This window comes from Acipenser ruthenus, chromosome 10 (assembly GCF_902713425.1).
Source record: "Acipenser ruthenus chromosome 10, fAciRut3.2 maternal haplotype, whole genome shotgun sequence".
Lineage (NCBI taxonomy): Eukaryota > Metazoa > Chordata > Actinopteri > Acipenseriformes > Acipenseridae > Acipenser > Acipenser ruthenus.
In genome coordinates this window covers 28,049,792-28,068,534 of record NC_081198.1, presented here as the reverse complement: position 1 = coordinate 28,068,534, position 18,743 = coordinate 28,049,792, and the positions used below count along the sequence as shown (strand labels likewise).

Sequence of the window (18,743 nt, the reverse complement as noted above, 5' to 3'; positions counted from 1 at the left end):
TTAATACAATTCCATATTGACAACAAACCTTTACAATTCTATATTACACATTTGAGCATAAAAAAATAAATTTTAGCTGAGGAGCCCAGCGGCCAGGTATAGAGTTTTGCATCCCTGTGTTCACGCTTTAACTGTATAGAAACATTTAATGTGAGAGAGGGCCCGCACATCAATGAAAGGACCACTGGCTTGCGGGGAACTGAATGTATATATATATATATATATATATATATATATATATATATATATATATATATATATATATATATATATATATATATATATATATATATATATATATATATATATATATATATATATATATATATGTATATATGTAATAAGGCACGACAGGGTGTGATATCCAATACATGTGTAAATACAACACATAACTTTAAATAAAATAAACATTTTGGACAGTGTTGTATATGTTACATCAGGCTTGTGCTAATCTATCTGTGATAATGGTAAAGTAAAAATCACTTCTACCACTACTGAGTCACCTACATTTAACCTCCACTCACATGAGTGCAAGGGGTCGCTCACACTCAAAGTAAAACAAAGGCTGTTTCCATTTCAAAGACATCGCTCAATTGAGTGGCATGTGTGGCAGTGTGCATGGAAATTGTGCACACAGGACATCTTCAGGAGGAGAGCTATGAAATAAAAGCAACGTTATGTGATGTTGTGAAATCCAAACACAAGTGACTTTCATACAGTTTCAAATGTTAAAAGACATCACGCAGGCCCATATTCAGACTTATACATAGAGGACCCCACAGGATAGTCAAAATATCTAGTCACCTGGTCTTCAGAACTTCCAATTTAGCAGGTATTGGATTACCACACACGTAATTCCACTACTACAATTTCTCATAAAGCCCCCTGCTACAGCCTTTAGGGTCCTCAATTGCCCCTTGTCATATCTGTTGGAATGACTATATCCTCTTACATGTGAAGGGCCCTTCTAATATTGAACAATATATTTGTTTTATCCAGCACGTCAAACCACCTGAATGTTTGACGCTGAGTTAACGCCTGCTCTCTAAACAGGGGCCTCAATGAGTAATACAGTATTTAAGCCAATTAACCCTGATGAAGCAAAAAGCTTGTCTACCTGACTTCTAGCTTTTCAATAGTTGAAAACGGACTGTAACACAGATTTTTCCAGCTTTGTTTAGCACAAGTCTGAGGCCTTGTGGGCTGAAGTTTTGTCATTCCGTTTGGATTATACCCTGTCAAACATGGACATTTATTGACATTTCTTAGCATCTCTGTTTAGGTTTTTGACTTGCAAGTCCTTGCTACACCCATTGCCAGTCTCCATAAAATACAGATGTATATTTTATGCATGTATGTGTCATTACAAATGTAGCTTTAAAATCCTTTGTATCATGACAGTGTGTTTCAGTGGAATGCAATGCACATTGCATTTGGGAACATGTGGGATAACATTGTGTTTTGCTTATTTGAAAGTCTCTGGAGTCTTGGTTTGTTTGTGATGCTATATAAGTGAGAGAGGATTAGTAAAGATGGTTTGTTCAATATCTTTAAAGTGAGTTCCCTGACTAGCCTGTGACAGGCAAACTGAGGGGAAGCTAAAGAAACTTCCATTCTGGTAGAAAAAAAAAACTTCCAACAGAAGTTTTTAGTTAAAGACAAACCTAGCCTTCATATTACACTATTTAATAATCCCTCCATCATATGTGAAAATATCAGATAGAATCAAGGGTTATGAGAAATGTTAGCTTGGAATAAATACGTAAGCATTATGGGCAGGGCGCAAAGACAATAGCAACTGACTTTGAGGCCAGGAATCTGTGGTCCCTACAAGTAAACAGGGTCTTTCTAGAGAAGTGCATTGACATTGAGGATATAGAACCCAGGGCAAGTGTACTTCATGGTTACTAAAGAAACTGCCCTTTAAAAACAAAAAAACAGTAAAAAGCACCTTAGCCACCTTTGCACAGTGCCTTGCAGAGACTTTGGTTGTCATTATGGATTGCTATCTGGAATGTGTACAAAACCAGTGCAGTGTAAAGCAGGTTTGCATGTGTGTAGCTATTCCTTTAAATATACTTGGCTACAGTTCAAGGTAATGCAGTTTTGGAAGACAAAGGCAATACCAAACCAGAACAGATCGCAAATTCATTCAGGGATTTAAAAAAAGAGACATCTTAGAAGAGCGTCTATAATGGACGAAGTAGTACTTATCATCTTCATAAACAGTGGAGAAAGGGTTCATACATACCGAGCTTGATATAATACATTAAACAAGCACTTTGATACATTTTCAATATATTCCAAACATAAACTATATATATCCCTTACATATTTTATATACAGCAGGGCCAAAATCATATATTCTAAATGTATCCAAAATATAATCAAATACACAACGGCTAAGGTAGTTTGTTCGTTATTTAATCTTCATATGTTTCTTCTTGTTTGGGATCTGTTTGTCTTGGTTTAAATCATGTGCGATCCATCCCCAGCATCATTGGGGGGCGTGATTGGCGTTGAGTATCTAGGGTAGTCCTTGCTGAGCTGGTTTGTAAAGCAGGTTTATGGGATATAAATAAACAGGAAGTTCTTAAGGTGCCACGGATGAGGAAAAGAGGCTTCCTGCCCTCCCCTTCCCTTTGCACCACCCTTCATCTTTCTGTCTCGGCCATCCCCCAAGGGTGAAAGTGCCCAGGGTCCAGCAACAGAGTCCCCAGCCTGTAGAGAAGGCGTGAGTACCAGTGCAGCCCCTCCTCCTGAACGCCGCTCTGTCTGGTCAGGCTGTAATAAAGCCTCAGCGGCCCGAACGCCCACTGCGCCCAGCCGTGATTGTCGAAGGCGGCAAAGCAGGAGGTGAGCACGTCGTTCACCACGAGCGTTCCTTGGCGGGTGAGTGGAGCGAAGGCCCCAGAGTCCTGCTGTGTGTGAACCGAGGCGATGTGAACCGGCCGCAGACTCGAGCCCCCCATCGACACCATTGTGCACTGCCCTGGCTGCACGGCACTGGCAAATATGGTACGGAAACCAGTCGTTTGATAACCGGAGCAGTTGCTAGCCACAAAGAGTAAATGGGCGGCCGTGAGGACCAGGCTCCTTTGCGGTTCCTCCTGGGTCTTGATGACATAGAAGAGCTTCCTGGTGTTGGGCTCCCTGTCCAGGAAGGTGAGGAACTCGCTGTAGATTGCCCGACCCTCCTCTGTAGCGGCCAAGACCCGGTCTCCTGGCTGGAGATCCTGCACTGATCTCCGGCTGCCGTTCTCCAGCCTCACCCAGGCCTTCCCAGGAAAGCAGCCCCCCGTCTTGGCAGCCACCGAGTGCTCTAAAGGAAACGAAATAGGAGAATGGTAAGATAAATAGAACTGTGGTTCTGTTCCTTTAATGCAGCTTCTGCAATTACAAGCAGTGTGACTGAACTTTGTACAATTCAAGGAGACGTCAGCAAGAGAAGCAGCAAACAGCCCATAGGACACAAGGATATGCAGTTATAAAGCCTGACCGTTTTATACTATACTTTAATCTAACTGGACCCTACACTAGAACTAAGGTTACATGGGCATGGCAGATGCCTTGGTTGACTGCACTTGTTGTCTGTTGTTTCCAATGCATCGTTAATGTCAATATGACATTACCAGCTAGGATTATCAGTCTGGACCAGTGTGTCTATTTCCCCCCGGATGGATGGGGGGTTAAATATAGAAATGTGTAAATAGGGACACCCAACTGATCAGAGCTAAAATCACTCCCTCTCATCAGTATTTTAAATCCAGAAGCTACTCTCAGTCAATCTAAATGTCTGTTTTCAGAACATTCTTATTTGAACCGTCTCGTGCACAGTAGACTAGCAAATTACAATAATTCTAAAGACTAGAATTATTGTAATTAAGTCCTGATTTCTAATGAAGTTATTAAGTACATTTGACCCTTTGTATAATAGTGTGGTCTCCTTTCGCACTTTGGGTGACCCCTTTTCAAAGTTTACCATAATATTTTTTGCACTGTAGATTTCCCATGCTTTTTTCCATGGTTTTACTATGAATTAACTATAGTTTAGCCTCATTTGCCATGTTTTTTTTTAATATGCTTTTCCATACCTCTGAGCCATGTTTTCACTGTGCTTGATTACACTTTGCTATGCTTTTACTATGAGTGATAGGGTGATAACCCCTCGCACGTAAATAGTGTTGATTTATGTAAATAGCGTATATTTTTGGTACTGGTACTTGTTTTCATTCACTTCCATATTCTACAGTATAAATGCACAGAAATATTCAACAACAACATCAATAACACTATCTTTATTTTCATATTTACATGTGCTAACTCTACCACTTTTGGGTTGAATATACCCAGGAAATGGTTAAGTTAGAGCCTTGTTTAAAATACTTAATTTCCATGTGAGAATGTGGATGGAATGGATTAAAATGTGGGTCTTGATTGGTGGGCCAATCAGTTATTCAGTTTGGTTGAACCGATGCAGGTGTGTATGCAAGGCTGCACCTGGCCTGTTTAGTCTTGCAGAGGCTGGGGCTTAGAAAGGAGTGCTTTTATAAAGGGCAGAACCTCTACGCTTTGTGTTGCAGTCCTCATGGACACCCAACGTGCTCACAATAAGACACTCTTATAAGAGACAGGGTCAACTGTGTATATTAACTTAAAAGACAATCTCACGCATCGAAAATGTTAACTCAATGACGGCTGCTGTACTGCATCTGTTGTGATTCTGGTAGCTTTACACACTTATGCCTTTGTGCCCATTGCTACATATCTTTATGGCTTGTCCTAGTGACTGATCTGATTGCAGCCCCCTTTTGTAAACATCACTTAAGTAAATAACTTACTGACACAAACTGGAGAAAATGGCCATATCTAACCAACTGTATATTTGTATACTTCTCTTAAGTATTCCAACAACATTTACAACTAGTAGTGGGTCAGCATATACAGAAATTCAAATAAAGACTGTTTGAAATCCAAATATAGCAGGCAAAGGAAACAAATGCATAAATGATGCTTTAAACATATAGCAAACGGCTTTCTTCTGAGTGGCGCATCCGGTAAAGGCGCTCCGCGTGGAGTGCAGATTGCGCCCTATAGCCTAGAGGTCACTGGTTTGAGTCTAGGCTATTCCACTGCCGACTGTGGATGGGAGTTCCCAGGGGGTGGTGCACAATTGTCTGAGTGCCGCCCGGGGGGGAAGGCTTAGATCAGCCAGGGTGTCCTCGGCTCACCACACACCAGCAACCCCTGTAGACTGGCCAGGCGCCGGCGGGCTTGCATGTAAGCTGCCCAGGGCTGCGTTGTCCTCCAACGCTATAGCTCTGGGTTGGCTGCATGGCGAATGAAAAGAAGTGGTCGGCTGATGGCACAAGTTTCGGAGGACAATAATAGCACTGAGCTGAGCCTAAAATACAATTGGCTATTTCAATTTGGGAGAAAAATGGGGTAAAATCAATTGGCGACTACTAAAAAAAAACAAAAAACATATAGCACATATGTTTATAAGGTAATGTGAGTGGGTAGTAATAACTGCTTTATTTTACTGCTGATTTACTTATTTACTGTAATATTGTACTAATTATAAAACTTGAGAAAATATTCAAATATGAAAATGTTATCCCAGCATCTACAAATTAAATTAAATTCTATTGAAGAAAATTAAGGTTTTACTTAAAAAAGAATGTGAAAATATAATTTCTGTATGTTGGCATTTCCTATTTTGTATGCGTAAAACTAAAACACATGTTTCCCTGTTTTTACATTTGTTTGCTTCTCTGAGCTACAGCAAAGATTACATGTCACTATAACCTCATACTGCTGCATGATGTTTAAGATGTAACAGAGTGGCAAGCAGGCTTCAGGAAGGGAAGAGGCCTGTGAGCTGAAATCATCCTGAGGGAATGTAAACAAACTGTTAAGGCTACAAAGTCTGATTCCGAATGAAGGAGAGAAGGGAAAACTATGGAAGAATGTAGTAAGCAGTCATGCAGGAATCATACTTGACTATAAAACTACATGATCGTGGAGCAGCTCCTGTATAAAATACAGTCAGGGAATGCATCTAAAACATTAACAATCACCCATACCAACACTGTCTCTACAGAGTTACAATAGGGGGACAGACCCCTGTATATACCCCCAAACTAGGCCTCTGGGCTCTGGTCAAGTCTGGTAAAGAGTTTGTTCAAGCCAGGAGTAAACATCGTGTCATAGTAATCTGAAGTAAGGTGTGGTGCTGTCTTTGTCTCTGTAGTGTAATTATTTAATATAATACCAACACCCTAAAAATAGTTTTTAAATAAAAAAAATACTTTGACTAATTCTCAGTTTACAGTATTTTATTTGTTTTCACATTTTAAATAGAAAAATATCCTTACAATATAGAAATAAAGCTGTATGTTATCAAATGTGATTTTATTTTTATGATTTTATATCTTTCTGGACTGTAGGAACGTAGCACATATCAAAGCTTTCAGATAGTCTTGCACTTCCTTGATCATTTCACCTGGAGAGTAAAATCCCCACCCTTTCAGGGCCTTCTTGTTAGTAACCAATAAGTTGATTCCCTTATTGACTGACATGCTTTGCAGCCAGTAAGATGCTTTGATCCCGTTTTAAAATGAAAATACATGCTCGCTATAACATGTGTTTCTTTTAAAACTGCACACCTGAGACCTATTGTGACACCTATAGGGAATGAAAGTTAGATGTGTGTTTTTTTTTGTTTAGCTACAATTACTTCTTTAGGGTCTGCCCAATGTTAAATATCCCACCAGCAAACTGGCTCTTTAAAATCTTTTTACTCAGGCACTGTGAGAGACAGCCCTGCTTGCCATACATACGTCACTGGAGAGAGAAGATTCAGACCTTTAAAACAAGGTCCTATTTGTGTATTCCTGGTAGATGACCATATTAGGAGATAGCCTTGAATTATTATTATTATTATTATTGTTTATTTCTTAGCAGACGCCCTTATCCAGGGTGACTTACAATTGTTACAAGATATCACATTATTTTTACATACAATTACCCATTTATACAGTTGGGTTTTTACTGGAGCAATCTAGGTAAAGTACCTTGCTCAAGGGTACAACAGCAGTGTCACCCACCTGGGATTGAACCCACAACCCTCCGGTCAAGAGTCCAGAGCCCTAACCACTACTCCACACTGCTGCCACTGAATGGCAGCATTGAATGCCAGTGTTTTGGAAAGTTGCTGCTGCTGCGCTAAAACAGACCTACCTCGGTGCAGTAAACAAACATTTACACATAAAATAAGAGAAATGGCGACATCGAAGGCACAAGGACATATTTTCTGATAAATATATATATTTGTTTTTCGTGTTTGTGGATCAGGTGCACAAGACCAGAGCTGTTTAGGGTTATGTTGGCCTGCTTGCCACCTTGCTGGCTATTGTAAACAGCCCCATCTTGTGCCACATGATCAGGGTGCCTGGGACGAACAATTTGAATGGGTTTTTGTTTCTTTTTTTTCTTTTATTTTGCACATTTTCAATGAATCAGTTTTTTTTTTGGTTGCTTTTGGTCCCTTTTGTATATATGGGTATAAATCCCTTACTTGTTATCCAATTTGTTAAAAATAAAATAAATGTCCATGTTCCCTACATGTTGAAGTGTCATTGTGCACTGTCAGATTTGAGCTGGCCATGCTAAAATATTTTTTATAAACAATAAATAATCTCTCTTTTTCTGTGGTTTTTGTTATCTGTATTGAACAGCTTCAGACTATTTCACTTATTTTTTATGACAGCCTAGTGTGTGTACATTCATTTCATGTATGACATGTACCTGTAACCTTTATAGTTAAAGAGTTATAGCCACAAATCTAACAACAGTAAAAAACAGGCGAAAAAAACGCCTCAGACTCTTTGTAAATAAAGCTAAATAGGTCATGCCTGCCACAGAAGCCAAGCAAGACAAAGTTTGGTCAGTGTTTAAGACGTAGATGGTACTGTCTTTCTGTTTATAAATTAATCCAAGTTTAAAGAAAATTCTGCTCTACTTTGATGTCATAAAGATTGCAACAAATATTTGTGCCCATTTGACAAATTGTTATATTTACTATTTTTGCAGATTAAAATTGTGCCATTTTAATTATGTTTGCTTAACCCAATGTTTTTAAATAAACACATTTTGATTGTGTGGCTCTGTCTTGTATGTTTTTAGTATTTTTTGTTTCTGAAAAACAAACTGAGTGAGCATTTGGAGTAAATGCTATAGCTTTCAGAATCTATCCCATACAGTTCTGATGAAGGTGTGGACTTGTGTTAATATATGCAAGTCAAAGGCTAGCAGTGCAGAAGAGGCCTGCCATGAAAAGTATCAAGACAAGTCTAAATCAAACAACAGCATCCTGTGACCATGTACAACGCTAATCTCAATTAAAAAATGTTCTGTAATGCAGTTTTCTTCATATGGTGCGTTATTATGAATCACAGTGAATGATAAATAGAAAAACATACGGGTTACTTGAGCAGGTGAGGGCAAAAACTCCTGATCAGGGAGATTGTGTTACTTTAGCAGTAGAAGCTAATTGAAACATAGAACAGAGCATGACATACAAAGAAAGTACTACAAACCCTTGGAACAGCAGAGGGACAGACCAGGGGATGACGTTCAGTCCTATTGGGTTCACATGAGATTTTTTGTATTGTCACCACTCTTTATAAAGGTCAACAAACAAGAGTAGGACTGCTTACTCTAGGCCCTGCCCACCTTCATTGCACTGAATTGTTGAAGTGTCAACACAACAGCAATTTAACACATTGCTGTGGAGGAACGAGGGAGGGGGAGGTTTGAGGGTCGACTATAGTGCTGACTGGCTGTCCTATAAAACATCAAAGAAACTGCGGAGTCCTGTATGCAAGCACTTCACCAAACTGTCTTCTCAATGACATCGAATAACCTTTGTCAAAACGTTTGACATTTCTTGACTTTAGTTTTCCAACAGTTGTATTCAAATCTGCATTGTTCCGTAATAAAGTTTCATTCTACACTTAGGCGTGAATTCAGTGAAAAATACAGTGTCCCTCTTTTATGGTGCTGTTCACACAGCTGTATTAGCAAATCTTCAATACTACTCTTTCTGGAAATATTAATTGAACATTGCCATTGAACAGATAAATAGGTTTGATTAAAGTGAATGTACCGCTACAATATAATTCCTTCGTGCAAGGGGTGTGTTGCAGGTGCTGTTGTGGGGTGTTCTGGGGGCTCAAGGAGGGACCATGTGGTTATCAGGTTATCAGGTACTGGCCCCTTATGGGGGGTGCTTTTTATTTTTCTGATAACTTAAAGAAAAGTGACTGACAGAATGTAACTCGCACATGAGCTTCTATTGAATACGCTAGATTTGTATAAGGATGTTCTTAAGCTGCTTACCACTGTATTGACTCGGTCTTTCTTGGAGACATCCTTTATGTTTACAAATACCTATGCTGGCAAAAGCACAATAACCAATAATATGTTAGTGCCTCGCCTCTTAAACATTACATTTCCAAAAACAAATATACAATTACGAAATACAAAATACGAGAATTTCCTGTTTTAGCTGAAGCAGTAATTTTCCTGGACAAGAGTGATAAACAATCAGATAACTCTAGAAGGAAGAATGGACTACAGACTTGTATGCTAGTAGAATGTGTCATTTGTGGTGATTAAGATGTAAAACCATTCATTGTCTTGTGTGCGTGCTAACAATTACTATCAGAACTTAAAAAACTAATATTTGGGAAAGGAAAGGACCCATGAAAGATAAGATGGACAGATAAGAGGATTGAAAAGGACCAGTCAAGTCTGAAACAAAAGACTTAGTTAATCATCAACATCCACAGATATCTTCTCACAGCTAAACCCAGGCCTCCCGCTTTCCTGTCAAGTCTCCCCCTGACTCACTGAACTTCCAGGGCTTCACATCTCCACCCTGCTTCCCCTTTATCTTCATGCCTTTATCTCCTCTCTTACTGTGTTGTCTGTTTAGCAACAGGCACCCAACATGCTATATCTTGAGAACAGCTCATTTAACAGTGATGAAAGCTGGTTTGCACATTTATTAGAACAGCTATTGGGCGTCATCGCTACTTTATACCTGCACTCTGCTCTAATTGGCTGTGCTAATTGAGACTGGAAGGTTTTCGGTAATGTTTTTCTGTCATACAGAAATCAAATATAGTTCCAACCCTCATGACACAAATGTCCTTCTAACAAATGTCCTAGCGAATGTATGAGCAAATGTGTGAAATCTGAAGACAACACTTCCTATTCACAATAACATTAAGGACTGTTTTAAAGAATGTTTTTTCGGTTAAACTTCAAGTTTGCAAAACATGTTTGTTTAATTATTAAAAACAGGCTTTGAAAAAAAAAAACACGTTCCTTAAAACTTTACAGTTTTGTGACTATGGTCTGATATTACAAAGCCAATAAATAGTCTCAACCATAAATAAATAAATAAATACATAAATAAATAAATAAATAAATAAATAAATAAATAAATAAATCGATAAATAATGAATAAAATTAATAAAAGTCCTACAGAAAGTTTTTTTTTTTTTTTTTTTAACCAGGTGATTTCCATAAATTTGACCCAAACAGATCCCTGACTGGTCCAGTTCATTGTGAAATGCCTGACAATAGTAGTTAGGCATTACGTGAAATGCCTAATCCCTGGTCATTTGGTATTTTTAAATCAAACATTTTTGCTGCATTTAATTGTATCCAGTATGGTGTTAAAATTGTTCCCACATCTTCCCGATCCCAAAATTAATTTAAACATTGAGCTATGCCTCAATGAATTCTATTTGCTAAAATAAAATTAAAAAATCACAAAAATGCTTTGTATCGGGAATAAAAACCATGAGAGAGAGGTTGTCTCACCAGTTCAAGTGAATTTAAGTCTGAGATATAACTAGTGTTACAATAATGCATAAAATAACTAATTAAAATATTAACCTTCTGGTATAAGAGACACATTCTGCGTAGTTTAGGACTATAACGTTCTGGCTGTCCAAACTGAGTCCTTACACTTGTGATCCGTCTTTTAGGTGAGAAGTTGTTGTAAGTGACTCTGCAGCTGATGCATAGTTCACATACCCAAGTCTCTGTAAGTCGCCTTGGATAAAGGCGTCTGCTAAATAAACAAATAATAATAATTATCGCTGACCATAATTAAATACTAGTCACCATATTTCACTTAAGGCTGGAGGGTTCCAATTCACTAAAAAGTCAATTCCTGCTAGCGCTATCATTGGCTGCTTTAGGGTTTTATAAAAAATTAAAAAAAGGGACAGCGATAGGTGGAATCACTCTAGTTTATAATCATAACATCAATCATTTTCTTTTAATGGAGATTTCAAACAACCAATCTCGATTTAGCTGTCCATTCAGAGAAGAGGGATGTGGTTACAGGGAGCGGCGTTGTGGAATCTTGCTTCCCAAGCTAATGAGATGAGGTGTCAATGTTTCAGAGCCATTACATTTAAACATGAGTTTTAAAAAATACATTTACTTAAGCATTTTACTTAAAATAATATTTTTTTTTCCCTCAATTACATCCTTCTATAAATACTGTTGTGTCGTCAAGCTAACGTGTTCAACAAGTGAAGAAGTGTTTTGTTTTTTTGCTTTTGAATCCCCAGGGCTGGAATTTAGTGGTAGAATATAAAATAAATAGAGAATGCATGATGATTTGTTACACATTGTAATACCCAGCAATCCAGACTCCTACTTAAACATTCAGAAACTATTGTTTGTTGTCTCTGACACGGCCATTAAGCAGTGCTGCTTGTGAGCGTGGGTTTCCACCTGTCAACATTTTAAAAAACAAATATCGATCTCGCCTATCAGCCTCACACCTTTCTGCCCTGATGCATATTCATGTGTAAGATGACCACTGAAGCATTTTATCCTGAACCCAGCATCCTTGACAGGGGATCGTTAAAAAGTGCTAAACTGTTTTAAAAGCACCAGAGCCCCCTTACAACTTCTCATATAACATGACCCTTCTCTCCTGTGTATGTGGATGAGTGTGGGTGGGTCATGTGAGTAGTCCAGACCTAATGAGAAACTATCATCGTCTATGCTTGATAATGAATATATATATATATATATATATATATATATAGCTCCAAATTTACACCCCTGATCCTTGACATCCCAATTGTTTGAACTGTCGGAGGAGGAGGAGGTGCAGCTAGACAGTGACTTGGATAATGACCCCTAATTTTGGCGAGTACCAGACTATTTCTGCTGGTACTCACGTGAGGACCTAATGATAAAAGTTATGTGAACCCCTCATTATAATCTCTCATTATAAACCACAATACATGCAGTTAACATTCTGAAAACTTGACATTTTAAAAATTCATGTAATCAATGCTGACACAAAAATGACAGATTCCCCTCCCTCTTTTAATTAACCTTTAAATCAGTGAAATAGTGTAATAGAATGCCCTTAGCGCCAGTCATTTCATGAAATGCAATGAAACCTTTAGGCATTTCATGTAAAACCAAGTGAAATTGTCATTTCACAAAATGACTGAAAACCTTTAATCAGTGAAATAGTGTAATAGAATGCCTATAGCAGCAGTTATTTCACAAAATGACTGAGTAAAACAGGCAAATAGTGTAATGGGATGCTCCTAAAATCAGTCATTTCGCAAAATGCCTGATTTCACAATATGCCTGTAACATATATATATATATATACATATATATATATATATATATATATATATATATATATATATATATATATATATATATATATATTTAGCTCAAAGAGCCAGCTGCCCAATGTTTCGATATGTTGTACATATCTTTCTCAAGGGAGCCTGTACATATATATATATAAAATCTAAGATACTTGCATAGTCCCTATGTTTTGGTCCAATGTCGGCCTCCTGAGTATCCATGCAATCAAAAAGAGATATAACTATTATAATGTTTCTGTCATTCACTTTCAATGGGATCCCAAATCATGTTAAAACAGGACATGGTACAGTTTCAATGAACACTCATCACAGAGGCTCTCCTTCATCGCACAGCACAGCCTACAAACTCTATAACTAAGGAAGACTTTCCAATTCCTGCGTTAGTATAGAAACCTTGACTCTGTCTCTGATCTTATCCACTGGTGTTCCCCTTGTAGACTCGACAGGCCCTGTACTGTACTGTAGTTATCATTTCACTATGATTAGTTTGTAAGAAACTGTTACTTTCACTAGAGTCAAAGTTACTACAGGAAAACAAACAGAGAGGACTTCTGAGAGGCAAGAACATGGTTTTAAAAGCTTTTAAAGGCAAAGCACTGCTCAGTTACATAACACACAGTATTCAACTTCAGTTCTTTAAGAAATACAGATGCACTAGAGACTACAATGCAGCAAAACTATTGAGGCACTACATCATACAAATAGAGGCTGCTTTTGAGGGCAATAGTCGCAAATAATATTCTGGGGATCACAAAACTTGTCTAATAACGCGGCTATAGCAGCCTGTGGGCCTTCCAGCTCATTCCAGTCCAGGACCTTGTTCTTGGTTATATGACTAACACTGGGACCTCAGTTCGATATTTGAGGAGCGGACTGGAACACGGTACCCCACGGTACCCCACACACATAACCTGAAGTTGAAGACCACTTTCATCAGTGGTTGAGGCCATTTGTGCACAATAAAGTTTTGTAACACCAAGATTGTATCTGACATTTTTTTTGTCCTGAAATCAACAGTCTCTATTTGTTTTATTACAGCCTTGGCGTGTGTGACGCTATTAAAGCGGCCCTGTTTCTTGGAGTGATAATGTTTGCAGACCTGTCTAGATACAGTGTGTTTATGAAGTTTTGGAATGTTGTTTGAAAGTGAAATCCAAGGATGTAATAAATTACAGCAAAGCCTACTTAGGAAGTCTAGAGTAGCAATATATATAGTAACACAGTGAATACCTGAGAGTGCGGGTTTCACCAACTTCCAATACTTTATCCTTAGATTTGATCCGTAGGAGATATTTCTGTCACGTTTATAGTCTGGCAAAGGTTATTTAGCTTCCTTCCAAAGTAATTATTTCTGTTTGTTTTTTCTCCTTCTTGCATGGTCCAAGTGCGTGTACAAATCACAACTTTAAAGGCTGTTGGAGCCAAGTGAAGCCATCAACAGCATACCAGGCAGGGGAGTTCTCTGCAGGTACCTATAGTAAACCTTCACTTTCTCTGCTGTTTGTGTCTTCCTCTTCATGTGAATACGCTAGAACAGTGTTCTAACCACATCTCCATTAATACCACGCTTCTCTGCATCACTCAAAACACGGCCACAAACAACGTGGCAGCTGCGGTCAGTTTGAACGCAGAATCAGCAAACTCCAAGATGTCTCTTTTTACGGCTCGTAGCCTAAAAATCAATCTGGGCAAAATGAGGAAAGGAAAAACAAAAGATAAAAGGAACAAACTGTCAGACAAACACAAGGAAAAAAGGGAAAAGTAGGAAATCAATCATTGACAGCAAGATACAAAGAAATATAAGAAATACCTAAGGAGAACAGTATATTTGCTTCAGTCTTTAAATACTTGATAAGACAGAGAATGACCTTCAAGCAGATTGAAGTGTGACAGAACCCCCTGCAGTATTTATAAGAAACACTTTACCTGTGCTGTCCATATCACAGCAATGCATTTTTCAGTATACTTGTTTTGATATTTTTATTCACACATCATATGTAAATCAACTAGGGAATCACTTTATTTCAACTTTCACTCTGGAAAGTTCACCAGAAGAAATATAATTTTCTTCTAAACATCACAGTGTATCCAGATCCAGCTCACTGATGCAACAATGCTGTTTTTGTGTTCCCACAATACACCATTCATTCCAATCAGAGAACCACAGATTGTTACAAGAGAAACTCTCTTTCTCCTGGCAAACGTTTCTGAGTAAATGTTGAGAAATGTGTTTCCCACTTTATGTATGATTACAAATTTCAAAAGAGTCGGAAATATGTTCAAAAATATAACGCTGCGATCGGGACAACACGGGACACAGCAACCTTCAGTTTTAAAATCAACATGTTATAGAGCACATGTATTTTAAAACATGATATCTGGTCATTATTTAGGTTAAAAGAAGCTCCTCAGTCTCTGTGCCATATTCTTGGGTTATCTGTTTGCACTTCCTGGGTCAAAGCATGTTACTGGCTGAAAGCATGTCAGTCAAAAGGGGAAGCAGCTGGTTGGTTATTGACAGGAAAGACAACAGTAAAGGGGTTGGGATAATTTCACACTCCAGATGAAATAACCCAGCCTAAAAGCATTGCTTGATAACAGAATTTTATTTAACCTAATGTAGTACCAAATACCCTGTTTTTAAATGAAAATACAAGTTTCTTCCACATTTGATATCTATAAAATGAATATTTGAGCATGTTGGAGACATTTAATGGAAATATTTTGTTAGCTAGTGATGTTTTCCCTCATAGGGGAAATGTATTGAGTATGTTTTAACATCACTGCATATTAGAACATCCAACATAAAGGGGTTGACAATATTGCATTTTTATCATGGAGTATTAAGATGTGCCAAGATTTAGATCATGAACCTCCAAATCTTACATGGACTATGACTTTTAACACACATACAGAGTATACAGACTGTGGGGGACATATAGTTGAGTTTAACAGTCATTAGACTTCTTAATATTTAAATTAAGTTTCTGGCCTTTTTTTAGACTAATTGGGGGTTCTCATTTCAAAGTTATGCAAAAATCATTTGCATTTTATTATTTAAAAAATGTAGGCAGGTAAAAAAAAAACTAAAAGCTTTTGTAGTGAATTACCGATAATCACCTTTGGTTAATGAAGTACATATTGAATTATTCATTTTAAAAACATTTCTATGTAAATATGCAAGTAAAAACAAGTCAACATATATATTGTTCATTTAGTAATTTGTCACACATATTGTAATATTTAACAGTGCAACCAGAGGAAGGTTTAGGGGCTCACAGTAAATCACTCGTGTTAGATTCAGCTCAGCTGGCCTTTACCAACCACAGTCCACTGAGATCTACCTGACTCCAAATATCTGCCCCAATGCCCTTAGTTATTTTTAATGAATCTGCCACTGATAATGTGTGTATCTGTGTGTGGGGGGAGGGGGCTGTGAGTCTTGAGTGTGTATAATTGTGTGAATATGTCTATGTGTGTGTGCGTGCATGTGTGTCTGTGTCCGTGCGTGTGTGTATGCGTGCGTGCGCACATGTGTGTGTGTGTGTGTATGTGTGTGTGCACTTGTTTAAAAGTGAGTGTGAGGATGTCTTTCCAAAAGAAAGCAGCCCCTTGTAGTTTGGACTATAGTTTTGGGGTTTGTAAGTAATAGCTTGAATATACCTGATTATGGAATTTAAAAATGCATTGAAGGTTTCTTGAGGTACCTATTTATTGTATAAAAGACTTTCAAAACAAATAAATAAGCAACGGGGGGGGGGGGGGGGGGTTGTTTACTCAACACGCTGTTTACAGCAATGCCACAGCTAGGTCTCACCGGGGGGCTCGGTTTCTAGGCCTAGTTGTGTAGGAATACTTGAAGCAGCATGAAAGGGATGGGTCCCTTGCTAAAGTAGTCTCTGTTTTCTGTTATTGGGTGGTTTTGCTGTCACTTTAGGCTCAGCACGGGAGTTGTTAGCAAAGCGGCGGACAGGATTGGGTTGCAACCCTGTCTGTCAATGTGTAAGCATGTAGGCAGGAAGGTTAATAAAGAGTCAGACTAGCAAGGAGACCAGCAGCACTGCAAGAGGCGTTTGCCAAACAACTACATCCGGGGTCCTGCAAGCTAGGCCTACCCTGGTGCTTTCTGGCTTAGTTTAGGGAATCATACAGCCTCTGCCATGTTTACCACACAGGTTTCCACAGGCAACGCATGTTTAAATAAGCTGTAGAACTCAATTCAAGCTAAAACCCTCCTGCAAATGGGGCTTTAAAAATAATTAAATAAATGAAATTGTTGTACAGTAGAAGAACCTGACCATTCGGTACCAGTAAGAAGCACATCCTTTAGTCCTTGTTCATAACGGATTGGTTTAATTCCCTCCCTCTGGGCTAAGGCCACACTGCCAGGCCTTGGCTTGTCTTGTTCGGTTCATTACCTGGCTGTTGCCTGGTCTGTCTAACACTTACCTCACCTGTGCTAACAACCTGGAATGCTCAGAGCCTCCAGCAGTCCCTGAGCAGCAGGTGAAGCTCGGGGGAGGGGATGGGGGAGTCAATGCATTTCGGACTGCAGAGGTTTTCAATTGTTATTACAATCAGCCTTTTGTATCTCATGGCAACTTTTTTGAAACTCAAGAGGGACTACTTTTTATTCTTTCAGGAAATGTAAAATTAGAAGATATCCATTTTAGTGACATAGATTATACAATAAAAAAGGGTTTGACAAACAACGTACGCAATTAGTTGCTGTGTAAATTAGCGTATACAATGGGAATTGAGAAACAAGTTACAAACAGTGGCATGTGAATAAAAGGTAGTTATTAACAGTATGTAAGTGCTGTGTCTCCCTGCTGCAAGTCTGCTTCAGTCATAGCTTGACAGGGTAGACAGTAGATTAGCAGGTGTCTGTATGTAAGTCTGTGGGGGAGTGACACATCCATCACTTTTGTGAGTCTTTCTGTGTTTCTAATAAAGCAATGCATCACCAGGTCCAATGGGGCATATTCCACAAAGAATGCATTATAGAATGAAGCTTTACCCGTTTCTAATGAACCTTCACATGTGTTGTTGTGGGTGGGAAGGTAGTAGCTATTCATATTCACCTCCAGAGCCAAGAAAGCTGGTACCCAAGTTGAAATGAGACACCACGTGGTAACCTCAAGTAGTGTTGTACCTGGTCTCCCTCGTTCATTATACAGCATGACAATATTGCTCATGGCTCCGACATAACAAAAATAGCGTTGTACACAGGTGGAATCTCACAGCTACAACATAAACGTAATGCAACTCAACAGACAGATCAAGAAAACATAGAAAGCACTGCAGAGAGCTGAAGGCAAGTTAGGTAAAGACACACAGGTCTAGTAGCATAACTTGTAGCAGGGCTTGTATATTCCCTGTCAGTGAAGCATAATTTTTTTATATATATTTAAACATCAGCAAACTTATTATGATTTTATTATAATGCTGCCTAATAAAAGCTACAGTAATGCAGGTACTGTCGTCTAATTCTCAGCTCTACTAAATGCAATACAGTCAGTTTATTTATTTTAACTTAGTGTGAACTGTATTTTGATCACGGTTCTGGAGGAAACTGACATCGACAGCAGAGACAAGCGACTGCAGCGGGACAGCCTACTTATTTTCTCCAAATGATTTTGTTTCAAGTTATGTACAGTTTTCAAAATGTGAAGAAACCTTTTTTTGTACAACTAGATGTGCAATATCCATTAGTAACAGCATTGGAAGCTTATTTGTGCAATGTCATGTGAGCTGTAGATATAAATCCAATAACATACGTTTTAGTGTTAAAAAATAAGCTCCTGCTTCTTGGTGTTATACAGGTGTTGTGTATAATGTACAGTTTTCAAAACAAAGCATGTTATAGGAAACGTGTATTTTTTCTTTTAAAACATGATATCTGGTACAACACTAGTTTAAAGAAATTTCTGTTTGCAAAACATGCTTTCAGTTTGTGTTGCACTTCTTTGGACATATCTCCACCCCTTCAATGCCTTCTTTCCTGTTATT

At 38.4% G+C, this 18,743-nt stretch overlaps 1 protein-coding gene across 1 annotated transcript in view; it reads right to left on the bottom strand.

Moving 5' to 3' along the window:
* Positions 1-319: 319 nt before the first annotated feature.
* Positions 320-18,743, bottom strand: part of ihha (Indian hedgehog signaling molecule a) — a 37,289-nt gene continuing 18,865 nt past the window's right edge. The window contains exon 3 of the mRNA XM_034023549.3: positions 320-3,322. Within this exon, the coding sequence (XP_033879440.3) occupies positions 2,655-3,322 (668 nt within the window). The 3' untranslated portion in view covers positions 320-2,654. The remainder of the gene's footprint in view (positions 3,323-18,743) is intronic.